This window comes from Bathycoccus prasinos (assembly GCF_002220235.1).
Source record: "Bathycoccus prasinos genomic : Chromosome_6".
Classification (NCBI taxonomy): domain Eukaryota; kingdom Viridiplantae; phylum Chlorophyta; class Mamiellophyceae; order Mamiellales; family Bathycoccaceae; genus Bathycoccus; species Bathycoccus prasinos.
The window spans coordinates 486,052-500,471 of record NC_024003.1 but is presented as its reverse complement, the minus strand read 5'-3'; the positions used below and the strand labels follow the sequence as shown (position 1 = coordinate 500,471).

At 49.1% G+C, this 14,420-nt stretch overlaps 6 protein-coding genes across 6 annotated transcripts; 3 read left to right on the top strand and 3 right to left on the bottom strand.

Moving 5' to 3' along the window:
* Positions 1 to 240: 240 nt before the first annotated feature.
* On the top strand, positions 241 to 2,856 carry Bathy06g02730 (predicted protein; the record flags this gene model as incomplete). The annotated part of the gene is made up of 1 exon (XM_007512671.1): positions 241 to 2,856. One exon carries the CDS (start codon positions 241 to 243, stop codon positions 2,854 to 2,856), a length of 2,616 nt encoding a protein of 871 aa, XP_007512733.1.
* Positions 2,857 to 3,257: 401 nt separating this feature from the next.
* Bathy06g02720 (zinc transporter ZupT) lies at positions 3,258 to 4,355 on the top strand (the record flags this gene model as incomplete). The annotated part of the gene is made up of 1 exon (XM_007512495.1): positions 3,258 to 4,355. The coding sequence occupies one exon, from the start codon at positions 3,258 to 3,260 to the stop codon at positions 4,353 to 4,355; it is 1,098 nt and encodes a 365-aa protein (XP_007512557.1).
* Positions 4,356 to 4,511: 156 nt separating this feature from the next.
* On the bottom strand, positions 4,512 to 4,913 carry Bathy06g02710 (predicted protein; the record flags this gene model as incomplete). Its single annotated transcript, XM_007512554.1, has 1 exon — positions 4,512 to 4,913. One exon carries the CDS (start codon positions 4,911 to 4,913, stop codon positions 4,512 to 4,514), a length of 402 nt encoding a protein of 133 aa, XP_007512616.1.
* Positions 4,914 to 5,015: 102 nt separating this feature from the next.
* Positions 5,016 to 5,687, top strand: Bathy06g02700 (predicted protein; the record flags this gene model as incomplete). Its single annotated transcript, XM_007512446.1, has 1 exon — positions 5,016 to 5,687. The coding sequence occupies one exon, from the start codon at positions 5,016 to 5,018 to the stop codon at positions 5,685 to 5,687; it is 672 nt and encodes a 223-aa protein (XP_007512508.1).
* A 97-nt stretch (positions 5,688 to 5,784) lies between these two features.
* Bathy06g02690 (predicted protein) lies at positions 5,785 to 11,757 on the bottom strand (the record flags this gene model as incomplete). Its single annotated transcript, XM_007512682.1, has 1 exon — positions 5,785 to 11,757. One exon carries the CDS (start codon positions 11,755 to 11,757, stop codon positions 5,785 to 5,787), a length of 5,973 nt encoding a protein of 1,990 aa, XP_007512744.1.
* Positions 11,758 to 12,320: 563 nt separating this feature from the next.
* On the bottom strand, positions 12,321 to 13,619 carry Bathy06g02680 (predicted protein; the record flags this gene model as incomplete). Its single annotated transcript, XM_007512436.1, has 1 exon — positions 12,321 to 13,619. One exon carries the CDS (start codon positions 13,617 to 13,619, stop codon positions 12,321 to 12,323), a length of 1,299 nt encoding a protein of 432 aa, XP_007512498.1.
* Between the last annotated feature and the right edge of the window lie 801 nt (positions 13,620 to 14,420).

The window sequence follows — 14,420 nt, the reverse complement described above, 5'->3', positions numbered from 1 at the left end:
CTCTAGCTTTAGAGAATTTAGTGTTGGTCTGTTGGAAATAAAGTGTACAACGTTCTCGCACACGCACACATCAGCGTTTTAAAATCAAAGCTCTAAAGAGTTTAAGAAACACTTGAAATTCCTTCACTTAAAAGAATCAAAGACGCGACGTAAACGACGACGACACGTATTATGTTTTCCTCGCGCCGTCGCCTTCCTCCCTTTGTCCTCCTCTTTCCCGCTTTGTTGTTGTTGTTTACGATGACGAAAACGAACGCGTTCGAAGGCGACGAGTTTTCTTTGACGAAACATTTCGTTTCCGCATCGTCCTCGCGAAGAGAAGGCGGAGGAGAAAACTTTAGTATTAAGGGAAACGGAGACGACGGAAAACCACCGGCTTCTTTCGAAGAAGAAGAGCACGATGATGACGACGGCGAGTACGAGTACACGGATTATTATTCTCGCGAAGAGAGAGTTAATGATGATAACGATGATTATGATGAAGAGGGAGAGATGCTGTTCGAGCGTTCCGCCCACGGCGTCCAACTGATAGACGGGAAGCGAGAAAAAATGATGCGAGAGAAACACCGAACGACGGATAAAGATGTAGTGGAACGGTACATGTACACGGACGGTGATAAGGAGAGTGGAAGGAAACATTCTATGATTGGTCCTTTGTTACCGTGGAGATTCGATAGTTTCGGAAACCAGCTGACGCTGGACGAGATACGAAGAGGTATCGGCGCGGATGAGGAGAAGAGGAAGGAGGAGCTGGAGAAGAGCATGGCGCAGAGAACGTTTAAGATTGATCATTTGCAAGGAAGAGTGAAGAGGAGTAGTAATAGTGGAGGAGGGGAAGAAGAGGAGAAGAGGAGAATACCGAAGGTATCGCTGACGAAAGTGAGAAGAAAAACTTTACGATGGACGAAACGCGCGATGGAATTGGTATTGCGAGACGTGAGGAAGTTACAGTTTCCGACGGATTGCGACGAGAGTAAGCTTTTGATCGTACCTTTGGAACAGTGTCCGCTGGGGTGTCGATTGCATATTTATTTGCAGCGCGCGTTAGTTTTAGCGACGAGTTTAGAGAGAACTTTAGTTTTTTTACCGCCGTGGGATTCTGGTATGGACCATTTGTTCATGCCGCTGACCAAGTGCACTTTGAGGACGGGCGAGAAGAATAGTCCGAAGAGAGAAATTAGGGTAAAATTAGCGACAGCTATTGAAGTTTTGGGACCAATTATGTTCCCAAGCACCTCACACGGCGCGCCGCACGAAAAAATAAACAAGTTTGTCGAAACGGTTCGCGACGCGGTGGAAGGTTACGACCAATCCGAGTGGTTTTCCTTTTCGCACGTGGAACGGATAAAAAAGGTGACCGAGAAAATTCGCGATTTGATCGATCGAACCGTCGAGGAAAGTAAGGAGAGTCGAGAACCAATCGTATTTGAGCGTGGAAATGAAGATTCGCACAGGGAAAACGTGGTAAACGCGGCGATGACGTTCGTTATGCACACGTGTCCGAACCTTTTGTTCAATTTCAGAGACGAAGATGTGAACGAAGAGTTGTTGAAAGGATATCAGGACGCTATCATTTGCCACAACGGTCGATGCGATGGCGTGGACATTGAGTTACTTGGCGATTCTTTGCCCGAAGGATTTGATCCCGAAACGTTAAATTCGCAAATACCTGCATCCGTTTGGCGGAGTATTCGCTCGGAGTTGGCCGCCGGCGTCGCGTCGAAAGCGAACCGAGAGATGAGCGAATCGGAGTGGCGCAGCAAACGCGACGAGTTTGAGCAACGAATCAATCGTCGAGGCTATTCAAGCGCATTCGAAAACGAAGGTGAAATTGCCGAAGAGTTTCTTATTCGCACGTTTAATCCGTACGAGAACCTTCCGTTACCCGGAACGCGCGACGACGACGAGTACTCGAAGACGTACGACGTGATACCATACGATCCGCCGTTTGTCCACTCGCACGCGCTGAATTTTGAACTCGGGTGCAACGATTTCTCGTCCGCTTGTCAAGCGCATTTCATGTACATGTCCATGTTAACATCGAGCGTTATCCTCCGCCCGACGAAAGAAACCACCGAAATGCTCTCGGAGCGATACTTTGAGAACCTCCACCAAGTGCGCTCGCCAACAGTCATCCTTCAAATCCGTCAATCGGACAAGAAAGGAGAGGATCCGTACTACAACGTCTTTGGTGGCTACCGAGCGGTGACGCGATACATCTCTGCGTTAAAAATACTCGCAGAAAGCACGAAAAAATGCTGGAAAACCATCTTTGTCATGACCGATTCTGGTCAAGTCATTAAAGAAGTTCGCCAACGGTACGACCGAGGAGAGATACTCTTGTGCGGCGATAAACCAATCTTGGTTTTTAGCAAACATGCCGCGGAAATGGACTTGGACGTCCCCGTCTTTGCTTGGGCTTTGCGCGAAAGCTCCATGAACGAGGCTAAAGGCAACAAAAGGTCCCCATTCACCCGCGAACGCGCGTTCGTCGCCGAACTGTTACTCGCGGCAAAAATCGGCGACTTTGTCCTCGGCGACGGCAGCTCGAACATCTACTTGACCTTACTCGAACTCATCGCCAGTCGCAAACGCGTCGCGGACCTCCCGCAACTCGTCAAGGCCACTCCAGCTAAGTTCCTCAAGACTTACGAGACGAAAGCCTACTTCACGAGCCAATCGAGATGCGAAAACTTCGACCCGGCTTCGCACTCGTGCTTCTGGGTCTCCTCCTTGGGCGCCGCGCCGTTGCTCGGATGGTACTCGGTCTTGTTGAACCAACCGTTCGTGAATGGAATGCCCGTCGTGCTCGAATACGCCAGGGTCCACCGAGACGAGTGGTTGAATGAAGAATAAATTTGTAGTATTGTATTAGTAGTAGTAATAGTAGTAGAGTAGTACTAGTATTTATCAAAAAAGACATGTTACGAAACAGAACTCGTCACACATAAAAACACACGCACAGATAAACAACAAAAAAATGGTAAGATGATTTTAAACCCTCGACTTTCGAGACGACGACGACCACTGCCTCCTTCTCTCTCTCTCTCTCTCTCGTTCTTCTTGGTCTTCTTCTTATTCGTTGTTTTGCGCTCTCGCGGCGGGGCGCTTTTCTCGTCTCCGGTTCTCTCTCTCGTATCTCTGATATACATTTGACCTAAAACGCGTTAAACTCATCACACTTTCTGTCTCTCTGGTAAACACGACAGGTTGCGACGGCAGACGGCAACGTCGCCCTGGCTTTTGGCCTGGTCACGATGGCTGGTTTATCCACCACCGTGGGGTCTATGTTTGTGTTTTGCGCGGATTACGCGAACGTGAAACTTCTCGCCGGCGCGTTGGGCGTATCCGCCGGGGTGATGATATTCGTCTCTTTCGGGGAGATATACGGGGTGAAAGCGGTGGACGCATTTGAGGAAATCGAGGGGATAGATAGAGACGAAGCGACGAGATACGCGACGTTTTGTTTTTTTGGAGGGATAGCGATTACGTACTTATTAGATTGGTTGGTGCATACGATTGCGAGAGTGCACGAGCAAAGGACGGGCGATAAGATGGTGATGTCCTGTCCGGCGTGTCAAGAGGAGGATCACGAACATTTTGGGACGATGGAAAGAGGTTTGGCGGATATTAATAGGAAACAGAGTCAGTCGGACATGTCGTTTGAGTTGATGGAAGAAGAGGCGGACGCGGTGACGGCGGCGAAGCAGCAGCCGACGATGCAAAGGAAGAAAAATGGGAGCGTCGCGAGTACGAGTTTACACAATCCAGAACACACGCACGGACCGGTATCGGACGACCACGAACACCACGAACACCACGTAAGCACGCAGGATTTGGAACATGTAGATTTATCGTCCATTCCACACACGCCTTTAGACACGCAAGATCGCGCGGCTTTGAAGAACATGGGTATACTCACCGCGATAGCCATTGGTATTCACAATTTCCCGGAAGGATTGGCCACGTTCATCGCCGCTTTAGCCGATGCAAAACTAGGAGGCGCTTTAGCCATCGCCATCGCCATTCACAACGTTCCAGAAGGTATATGTGTCGCTATGCCTGTGTACTATGCCACAGGCTCAAAATGGAAAGGCTTCTGGTGGTCATTCATCTCCGGCGTCACCGAACCTATCGGCGGTTTAGTCGGATATTTGATCTTACACGGCAACAGCATGTCCGCGAGAGCGTACGGAACACTCTTCGGCATCGTCGGTGGGATGATGGTGTACATATCTCTCCGAGAGTTAGTGCCAACGGCGCTCAAGTACGACCCGAAAGATAAGTTTGTAACCAACTGTGTCTTTGCAGGCATGCTTATCATGGCGGCGTCCTTGTTGCTTTTTAAAGTTTAGCGCCGCCGCGCCGAGAAGAAAATTTTACGTACAAAAGAAAGAGAAAGAAGAACAAACATATACAATAATATAGCTAAGCGAGCGGCGAGAAATACGCTCTGTGATATACACAACCATCAGTCATTAACCTACGATACTACTCTACAAATGCGCTCTCTACTTTTTCCCTTTTCCTCTCGCCGCCCCGCCTGGAGCTGCTCCTTCAGAGGCGGCTCCCAAAGCAGCCTCGAACGTTTCCGTCACGTGCTCGCAAATGCTCACGACATCTAACAGGGCTTCTCGCATGGCCCCATCCGCGGTCAGCGGCTGAATCGTTTGTACTCTCACGTTCACTTTCCGTTCCATCGGGTGTGGGACGCTGTACCCGGCGAGTGCAACGCCGGGGTTTTTGTTCAGTTGGTACCGGAGGCAATTCCCTAACGTGTGGTCTTCGTTTTGGAGAGAATACGTCGCTTCGAAGACGCCGCTGTTACTCGTGTTGCTCCCAGCCGCCGCCGTTCTGGTGGTGCTGGCATCGTTGTTCGTATCACTGACGCCCAGTTCCGATGGATCTCGCATTCTTATTTTCCTTTTCAGTAGACGAAGTGCGTGTCGGTTGATGAGTCAATTGTTTTGGGGAAAAATGTCAAGCGCATTGGCTTAATAAATAAAGGCAGGATGATGCGCGCACTCTCTGCTCCTCCTCCTCCCCCTCTCGTCGCGGTCCACGCGGGGAGCACCACGACGACGAAGACGTTACGTTCGAGACGTTTTTTAAACAGAGATGGTCGTTTTTACGACAACAACGACACCAACACCAACAAAGACAAAGACAACAACCGGCGACGACTGCGGCGAGTAAAAGCAACTTCGAATAACAACAACAACAACAACGACGACCCGGAAGAGAAGAAAAAACCATCCTTTGGCGGCGGCACGGATTCAAACGGCCGCATGCACGTTCCCACGGACGCGTTTGGCGGGATGAGCCCTGAATTTAAAGCCGCTTCGGCGTTGAAAACGCTGTTCACCATGGTGGCGGTCAGAATCGTCTTGGCGCAAGAGGAAGGGTACGATAACGAAGGCGGAGGCGGGACGCCGACGTCAATCGCGCTCGGGAAGTTTCTGGAGGAAAATCCGTTGAGAGATGGGAACGAGTGGCTGCAGAAGATGTTAGAGTGCGAACAGACGGAGCTAAGGTTGATTGCTTTGAGGTTGATCGAGGTGAGGAGAGCGTACGCGGAGAGTCAGTTTGATTTTAACGAAGTGAGGAACACGGCGAGACTTGAAATCGAGAAGGATAACGACAAGCTGATGGTTGACTACATGAAACAGAGTTTAAGCGCGGAATAAAGAAGGACGAATAAGCGTCTTTATGTATAATGTTTGTGTATTTGTATTGATGTGTATGTTGTCTACTACTACTACTACTACTGCTACTACTACTATTTTACGCTAAATATCCTCGACAGTTATGACTGGCGCAATAGCACGGCACTTTACCGTCTTCTATTTCAAAGCGGTAGTTGTACGTCATTTCCGTTCCTGCTGGGACGTCGACCCGTGTAAAAAAACAAACGTGGTGTTCACCGCCGGATTTGATGATTTTCGTGTACATGTTTGGATCGCAGGAATGATTCGTAAATCGAGCGATGTTCCCCATGTTGGTGCAATCTACAACGGTGTGGTCGTCCGCGCGTAAGAGATAGCAATCGGTACCGTCACGTTCGTAACGTGCTTCGCGGAGATCCGCGATGGGAGTTCGAACGGCTTCACCACGGTAGATGATGACCATCGCGCCGGCTTTGATTGGAACTTTTGAAATTAACCCCCAACCGTGGATGGCCGATTTCCCAAACGTTAACCGTTTCTTGACCGTGTTTGTACATTCGAGCATGCGCTCTTTTAACGATAAGCCAGTACCCTCGAGAGGGCCTTTATTTGGCACGCTGGCTCCGTGCTCGCCGCCGAGTTTTCTGGCGGCTTGCGATTTTATGTACTTCTCTCTCCACTCCTCGGGGGTGTACGACCGACTGGTGACCAGCGCTCGATGCAAACCACCTCGCGTGCCTCTCACGATGTACGGCTGCAAACCGACGTACTGTCGCTTCCCAGTTTTCGGCGGTGGACCTAGATTTTTAGCTTTCAACAAATCCGTCGATTTAGGAGGTTGCACGCCTAAACGCCTATACACGTTCAACTGAATTTCTCGCAACTGTGCCGGAGTTAAACCTTGACCAAACTTTTTCATGCCGTACGGTTGATTCTCGTCTGCTTTTTTGTTCTTCTTTTTCTTCTTCCTCTTGGAAAGTCGAACGCCGAATCCTTCCAACCATTTACCTAAAGGCATCAAAATACCACCAGCAACGCAAACACGAATCGAAACGCGCCATTTTTTCGAAAATGGCATTCCAGCGTGGTCTTCGTACTTTTTCGGGTCGTGATATACTGGCGGCGCATCGGGTGTCGGCTGACATTTTTCACACAAACATCGAATGATGGACTTTCGAGTGTTGTATTCACCAATAATGTTGCGACATACGACTGAAACTTCAATTGGGAGCTCTGGATGCCACGAATCATCGTCGTCGTCCACAGCTTTCTTAGCCAAATCTTTCATCTTAGAGCTGTTTTGTAAAAGCTCTTTCCTTTGCTCTCGTTTCAGGCGCTTCTCGGCTCTGGCTTTTTCGTACACCACGTCGTCGTCGCCCATAAACTTCGGCTTTTTCAGCTCAATTCGTCGATCAATTTCATCGTCCAAGAACTCTTGCTCGATTTCGCAATCTGCGAATCTAGGTTCCGGGTTCCGCTCGCACGTCCACACGTCCGCGTCGTCTTTCGCCAACGCTTCTGCGACGGATTGCGGTACTCTTCGCCACTTTCGACAATCGTCGTTTTCGCATTGAACCCAAGCTTCGCACTCTCGGTCTTCGTCGTCGCTCTCTTCGTCGTCGTCGTCAAAAATGCTTTTGAATTTCGACGGATCTAACGGTTTCGAAGGCTTTGGAGGTCCAGGTTTCCTAGCCGTCGCTGCCAACGCATGCGCGCGCTCCTGGGTGTAATCTTCATCCTTCGATGCGGCAACTTTGGGTATGAAGGAAAGGTCCGGCCACTCGTCGTGGTGTAACGTCTCATCGGTTTCCCCGTTTAACCACTTGATAGCAAACTTTGGATCATTCAGCGACAGCATGTCCGTTTTAATCGCTTTCAAGCCACCTTCGTCGTCGAAGTTTAATCTGTGTCTGCACCCCGTTCTCGTCACGACGGCTTCAGTGATAGTTGCTTTCACGAAGATAGATTCTTTAAACGTCGCCGTAGAAGCGTCAATCGCTATGCGCCTGCCTTCCAGACTTTTGGCTTTCTCTTCAATCGTCATCTTCTTGTCGTCCTTTTTTCCAAAATTATCTAAATCGATTTCAATATTCCTCAGAGCAAGTTGTCCAACCGGATAGACGGCTTTCTTTTTCGGCAGCGGTGGCAAGCTCGGGTCGCGTTCGAGATTGACGTGTTTTGTCTTCCCTTTCGGGAGAGGCCGGCCGGCTCGAGACAGGACGGTGATTTGTGGATGTTCATCCAGATAAGAACCGAAGGTTTCGTACCCGACTCGTTCTGTTCGATTCGACGGATCGCCCCCTTCCGGTAAAATTTTAATGGAGATTCTCCATTTTTTCGCGTGACCCATGCCGCAATGGTGTTCCCACCTGTTGGCTTCCCATAACGATGGAGCGTCCTTTCCGAAATCGCTCACCATATGCACACACCGCGCGCAGTGGCATTTGATATACGTGTCAGCTGGACGGAAAGTTCCGACTGTAGATTTACACGAAACAGAAATATTTGGCAAATTCGGGTCGCCGACATTGTCTAGAGGCAGCGGTAAACCACCCGGGAGAACAGGAGGTGCATTGATATCGTCTGGTTCCGCCTCGGCTTTAGGTTTTGTCACGGCAGCCTTGGCGAGCTTTTCCGCAATCTTTCTCCGTTTTTCTTGATCCCTTTCCTCGCGTCGTTTCTGAATCGCGCGCTGCTCTTCTTCTAACTGCAACTCTCGTTCGTTCTTCTCGCGCCCCTCGATTTCTTTTTGCGCTTCGTTATCCTCGTCACTATCTTCGTCCTCGGAATCTTTGCCGCCGAACACACGTTCATCATCAGAGTCATCGTGTATTAATCGCTTTCTGATTTTCGGTTTAACGACGTCGCCGTCGTCGTCGTCGATGTCGGCTTCCGTTCGGGGATGGCCCTTGGGGATGTATGGACGCAATTTCGCGCACAAACCGTCGCCCTCGGAATCAGACAGGTCTGAATCGCTGTTGTTCGTAATTTTCTCCTGCTCGCGCTGCTCACGCTTTTTCCGTTCTTCTTCTTCGGCTTCAAGCACTCTTGCAACTCTCTTTGAGACTTTAGTTTGGATCCAAGGTCCACTGACGATGACGCCGTCGTTTCCTTCTTCGCTGTAGCGCATGCCCTCTACGCATCCATACATTTTTTGACGTTCCTTGTCTACTCGACAATGTCGATGACAATAACTGATTAGGTGCATGGTATCGTCTTCCGGGTCTTCGTCGGCGTTTCCGTACTCGTCGCCTTGGTCCATGAACAAACCAGCGCCTCGGGCGCACAGCGGATGGTACGCTAAAAAGCACCCAGGATGACAACACTGCACTTTCGTCCCGCATCGTTGTTTGCAAATGGTGCACAGTAATTCCCATCGTTCGCGTTGAATGGCAGCTATGTTATCGATTGGCTCCATCGTTTCGATGTCCAAAACAGTGGTTTCCGGAATCCATTGGCAGCACGCCGAATGCGCCCACACACCGTCCACTGTAGTTGGTTTCAAAGCGCCGCCTATAACTGGACAAAGGCAACACTTGGGAGTTTCAGAGACAACTCCACCGGTATGTTCGCAAGCGCGACATAACCAGCCGACGGCTTGATCTGGAATTTCGTGGACGCCGTAGCAACTTTGATGCACAGAAACTTGACATCCTTCGCAAGTGATCAATTGATCGAAATCGAAATCGCGCTCGTCGTCACACACGGCGCATCGATCCACCGTCCACGCGATATGAATAGATTTGTAATCCTCGATTTCTTGATCTTCCTCCACTACTTTTCTGTTCTTTTCCGGTATTGCCTTTGAAAACTTCTCTTTCTTTTCTGTTCTTTCCTTATACTTTCTCACAGGCACGCCATCGAGCCATCGACCAACGGGCATGCGTTCCGGAACAACCATCCGTAACGATGCTTTCCATTTCTTCGCTTGTCCCATTCCGGCGTGCTTTTCAAACTCTGTTGCCGTCAAAGAACCTTCGCGGCCTTGGCACATGGAGCACAAACATACGACGCGATACTCTTGCGTCAGAAAATCGCCTTTGACGCCGTTGCATACAACTTGCACTCGCTCCGGGCGTTCGCTGAGATCTTTAGGAACTAGCGACCAATCAACGCGAGATTTTCTTGTAAACTCCGCAAACGGTACGCCAGAGAGTCCAACTCTTCTTTCGGCGGCACGCTGAGCTTCTTTGGCAGCCAATATGGTTTTTAAGTTTGCGTCCTGATCATCGTCTTTCTCCGTCAACTTTGTCGTTTTCTTCTCCTTCTTCTCCTGTGAATTCTTCTTATTCTTCTTCTCGAACGCGTTTTCTTCTCTTTCTTCTTGTAGTACTGATTCTTCGTCCTCATCCTCTTCTAATCCGTTTAATTCCTCCTCCGCTTTCTTTATATTCGCGGTGATAATTTTTTCCGCGTGAGTTTTATTTTGGCGCTGTTGCTGCTGTAACATCAATTTTTTCTCTTGTTCTCTCGCGTCTACGGAAGGGATGGACTTTGCCAATCTCGCTTGTAAAGTACCATTCTTCTGCATTTTTAAAAGCGCATTTCGAAATCTCATCGCCGCTTCGCTCGCCTGCACCTCGTACCTCTGTTTCTCCGAGCCCGAAAGTTTCTGCCAGGCCATGCCTTGCAACCGATACATCTCCGCGTGGTTGGAAATTTGCTCCAGATGGTTTTCCGTTTTGTACTTTGCGGTAAAATCAGCACCGAAGAGTTGCCAAGCAGTTTTCGGCCGACTGGGTAACTTTCCAACTTTCGTCGCGCTCGGTGGAGAGCTTATTTTGTTGTTGTTGTTGTTGTTGTTGTTGACATCCGTTGAAAGCTTCGATGCATCTCTAGCTGGAGGCGGCGAAAACATGTTGAGATTCTCGGCGGAAGCAGGTCCTTCGTCTTGAATTGACTCCTTTCTCGTATCGTTTTGCGCTTTAATATTGTTGTCACCTGCGTCGCTTTGATGAATCAAGTCTGTGTGCGTGTCGTTTACATCGATGTCATCACATTGCATCATCGCGTCATCTTTTACTTTCGCGAGCGCCTTTGGGAGTTTCGGTATTTGCGAGAGTAACTTTTTCCTCTCTAACTCCGCCTCTCGCGCCTGTCTCGCGGCTTTAATTTTCATCGCCTCTTTATCAATCTTCCCAGCCGCACACGTGGGGCAGTTATACGGAATCTCTTCCTCTTCTCTTCCTTCTTTGAGTGCGTCGGCTTCTTTCTTCAAAATTTCCGCCGCGGTCGCATCGCACAAATCGTGCACCCACATCTCGCACGTGTCGCATTGAATCATCGGCCCACAGTTCGCATAGTGCCAAACTTTTCCACAGCATGGACAATATTGCCCCTCGCCGTGCATTTTCGCGCACAGCAAACAAAACTGCTTCGCGTCGAGTTCTTTCCTCGCGCAACTCACGCCGCACGAAGCGCACTGGAGCCCATTTTTCATCAATTTCTTCGGTTTCTTATCCTTGTGGCTGCTCGTGCTCGCCGCAACGGCACCCGATTTCCTCTTTTGAGCCGTCGTCGACGACGCGTGTTTCGCATTCTTCTTCTTCTTTCGATTGTTCGTCCCGTCGTATTCTTCGTCCTCCGTATCCTCTTCGTCTGTATCGTCCTCGCCTCTCTCCTCGTCCTCCTCCTCGTGCGCCTCTTCCGAATGATTTTGAGGCATCACGACGCCTTCAACAAACCCTAACCTAGCCGTCCCAAACTGCTTATATACCCTCTCAATCTCCTTCACCGCGGTTTCAAACGCTCTCGGCCGCATCCGTTTCGGCAACGCCTGCGTCTTACACGTCCGCGCGTTTTCCTCGTCGAACGGTGCCAACTGCTCCTTCACCGCCCAACAATAGTCTCGGTCGTGTTTTTTTATCGTCGCCGGGCCGTAAAACATCACGCACACCGCATCCGGAACGCACGACGCTCTCACCGCACTCGGTGCTTCGATTGGATCGATCAGTTTCCCCGGCCAAAACGGTTCAATCGCTCGTATCGTCGCTTTGCAAAACACCAAATCGCCGACTTGGTAATGGTTTAAATCGTTCGGTTGTTGAGGAAAGACCGCCCAAGACGGGGGTGGATCCGCCGCCCAATCCATTTTTCCTTCTTGAGCCTCTTTCCTCTCTGCGCTTCTTTCACCTCTTCCTCTTTCTCTCTTTCTTACCCAGAAAGAAGCGAATGGACTACGATAAAATAAGAGTAAACGTTAAAGTGTGTCTGAATTTTATGACGAAATCAAGGGGGAAAAACGAGGAACGAGCAGTTAAATTAGTTTTCGCACCACAAAACGTCGATATCAAATCAAAGTACAATTCTTTCTTCGTATTAGTATTAAAACAAATGTGGTTTTGTATACAGTAAGTACATTACGAGAGAAGGAGTTTGCGCAAACTCCCCTCTCTTTCTCTTTCTCTCTCTTTCTTTCTCTCTTTCTTTTTGTTCGCGGCGGAGTTGGGGACTCGTTGTTGCTACCAATTTTACAATCCGCGTTGTCATCACTATTTGCGTTTTCATCGTCGCCGTCGACGAGAGAAAGACATTCCTTTGCGCGCATAAAAAGGGAACATCGATCTCTCTTCTTTTGTCTCGACTGTTGATGACGCAAGAGCAACGATAATAAAAAATAGCATATCTCTTTTCTTCTTCTTCTTCTTTCGCTTACTACTGCGAAGAGGCTAACGATTTGCACATCTTTTGAACGTACTGGACGATGTTGACGCTGTGATCCATCTCGTCGGTTAAACCGAATTCGACGACGCCGTTTTCCACCGGGACGCAGATTATGGTTTTCAATCCAGCTCTTTCTGCTTGGACTTTTCGCTGAAAAGACCATCCCGGTAACAAGGAAATGTCTTCGTGCCACTCGTAGTTTCCGGAGTGACAGACGCGACCTGGCATGCCAAACCCAAGAACGTATCGAGTGAACAACGTTTTCGATGTATTAACGAATAATTTTAATTTACTCGTATCGGTGGCGATGCGTGGGGAAATGACCGATTCATCGGGCATTAAACTCGTTCGCCGTCGATCGAGTTTCCAGAATATGCCGTAGTCAAAGCCTTTAGATTCGCAGACGTATGACATTCGATCGCGCATCGGAGAATCTACCATCCAGCTGCCACCAGAGAAAGCCGTCTCGCCGCCAAACGCGTGTCGATTTTTATGTCTCTCGGAACCGCCTGGTTTCACTTTACACAAAGGGCTGACTAAAGGTCCGTCGCGATGGAAAGCGTCCATCGAATCTCTCAACAACTCGTCAATGCGCTGGCAAGAGACTGATTTTTGCAAATAGTTCGCCGAAGACATGGACACGACGTTTTTCATCGCCGGATTATTGCCACTAATAACACCGCCATTACCACTACCGACGTTGTTATTGATAGTATTATTACCTTGAATTAGCCTGTGCCCGACCATTTGGGGAACGTCTCCAAAGGTTTCAGATTGCGCGTAGTGGTGTTGCTGAAAGGAAGACACAGAGCCGTTCGATCCTAACGTTGGGTGTAACGTCATCGCCGAGTGCGGACGAGGTTGCTGCTGGTTGGCATCCATCATATCACGTTGGTGTTGCTCCTGCTCATCTTGTTGCGTCATCAACTGTTGCTTTTGATATTCCTTAACCTGCGAAGAACAGTGCATGGGAGACCCGTCGTCGCTCTCGCTCTTTCGTTCCTCTTCCTTCTGCTCTCGATACTGCACCGCCAAGTGATGCTCTCTCTCCGCGATGACACCGTTGGCTGTTCCTTGCGACGACCCTCCGGAACTTTGGTTCGATAACGTCGTGCTCGCGCTCGACGTGTCGTTCCCTCCCGCCATGGACGTGTTCGGAGAGGACCCTTTCTCTGATTTCAGTTTCACTCGAACGTCTACGCCGCCGTTGTTGTCGCTCCTTCCACCACCATTCCTGGCGATAGCGGTAGCAGTCATATTATTATAATGTACATCAGAATAATTATTCATGTCGGTAAAATTTCTTCTTCTTTTTCTTTTGGTCTCTCTCACTCTCTCCCCCTTGGGAAACAAACAATCGCCCGATTAAAAACAAATAATACACAAGTTTTTGTATATATTATATATGAAAACACACGATCTCCGCGCCTTCTTCGAGCAGATCTCGCTCGCACCCTGCAAATACAAACGCGCGCTCTGTGGAAAGACTGTCTCGATCTTCTTCTCACCGACGCTCTCAGAGGCAACCCGCGCAGATTTGGATCTTTTTTTTGAGATGCCTTTTCCGTACTTTCTCTCACAGCCTTTCCTTTTTTCCACACTGGAATTTTACCGAAGCGCCAAGGAGGCAATCTCCTTTTTTAGCAACGACAAACTCCTTCCGCGTTCGTCCGTTTCTTTGGAGAATCGATCGAGTGGTGTTTGCAAGAAAGAAGAGGTCCTCCTGTGAAGCGCGAGTGTTTGATGAAAGAGTCAGTAAAGGTGAGATCTGAGAGGAGTCTCTCTCTCTGTAGTGTGAAGCCTTTTAAAGCGATGATGATGGATTTTTGTTGTTGTTTTTTCTCTCCAAAACTCCTCCTTTTTGCCTTCGAAATAGGTTAAAACAGAACCAAGATCTGGTAAAAAAGCGGTTCTTGTTTTGACGCTTTTTACGGAGAGAGAGAAAGAAATCCAACGCTCCGAGAAAAACTTTGCGCGTTCGTTTGGTGGTACGTTTGAATCTGAACAACCACCAAACGCGAACGCACGAAAAGTCTTCGAGCGATGAAAACTGTCGTCTTCGCTTTCCTGCGATTCGTTTTCGTTTTTCGC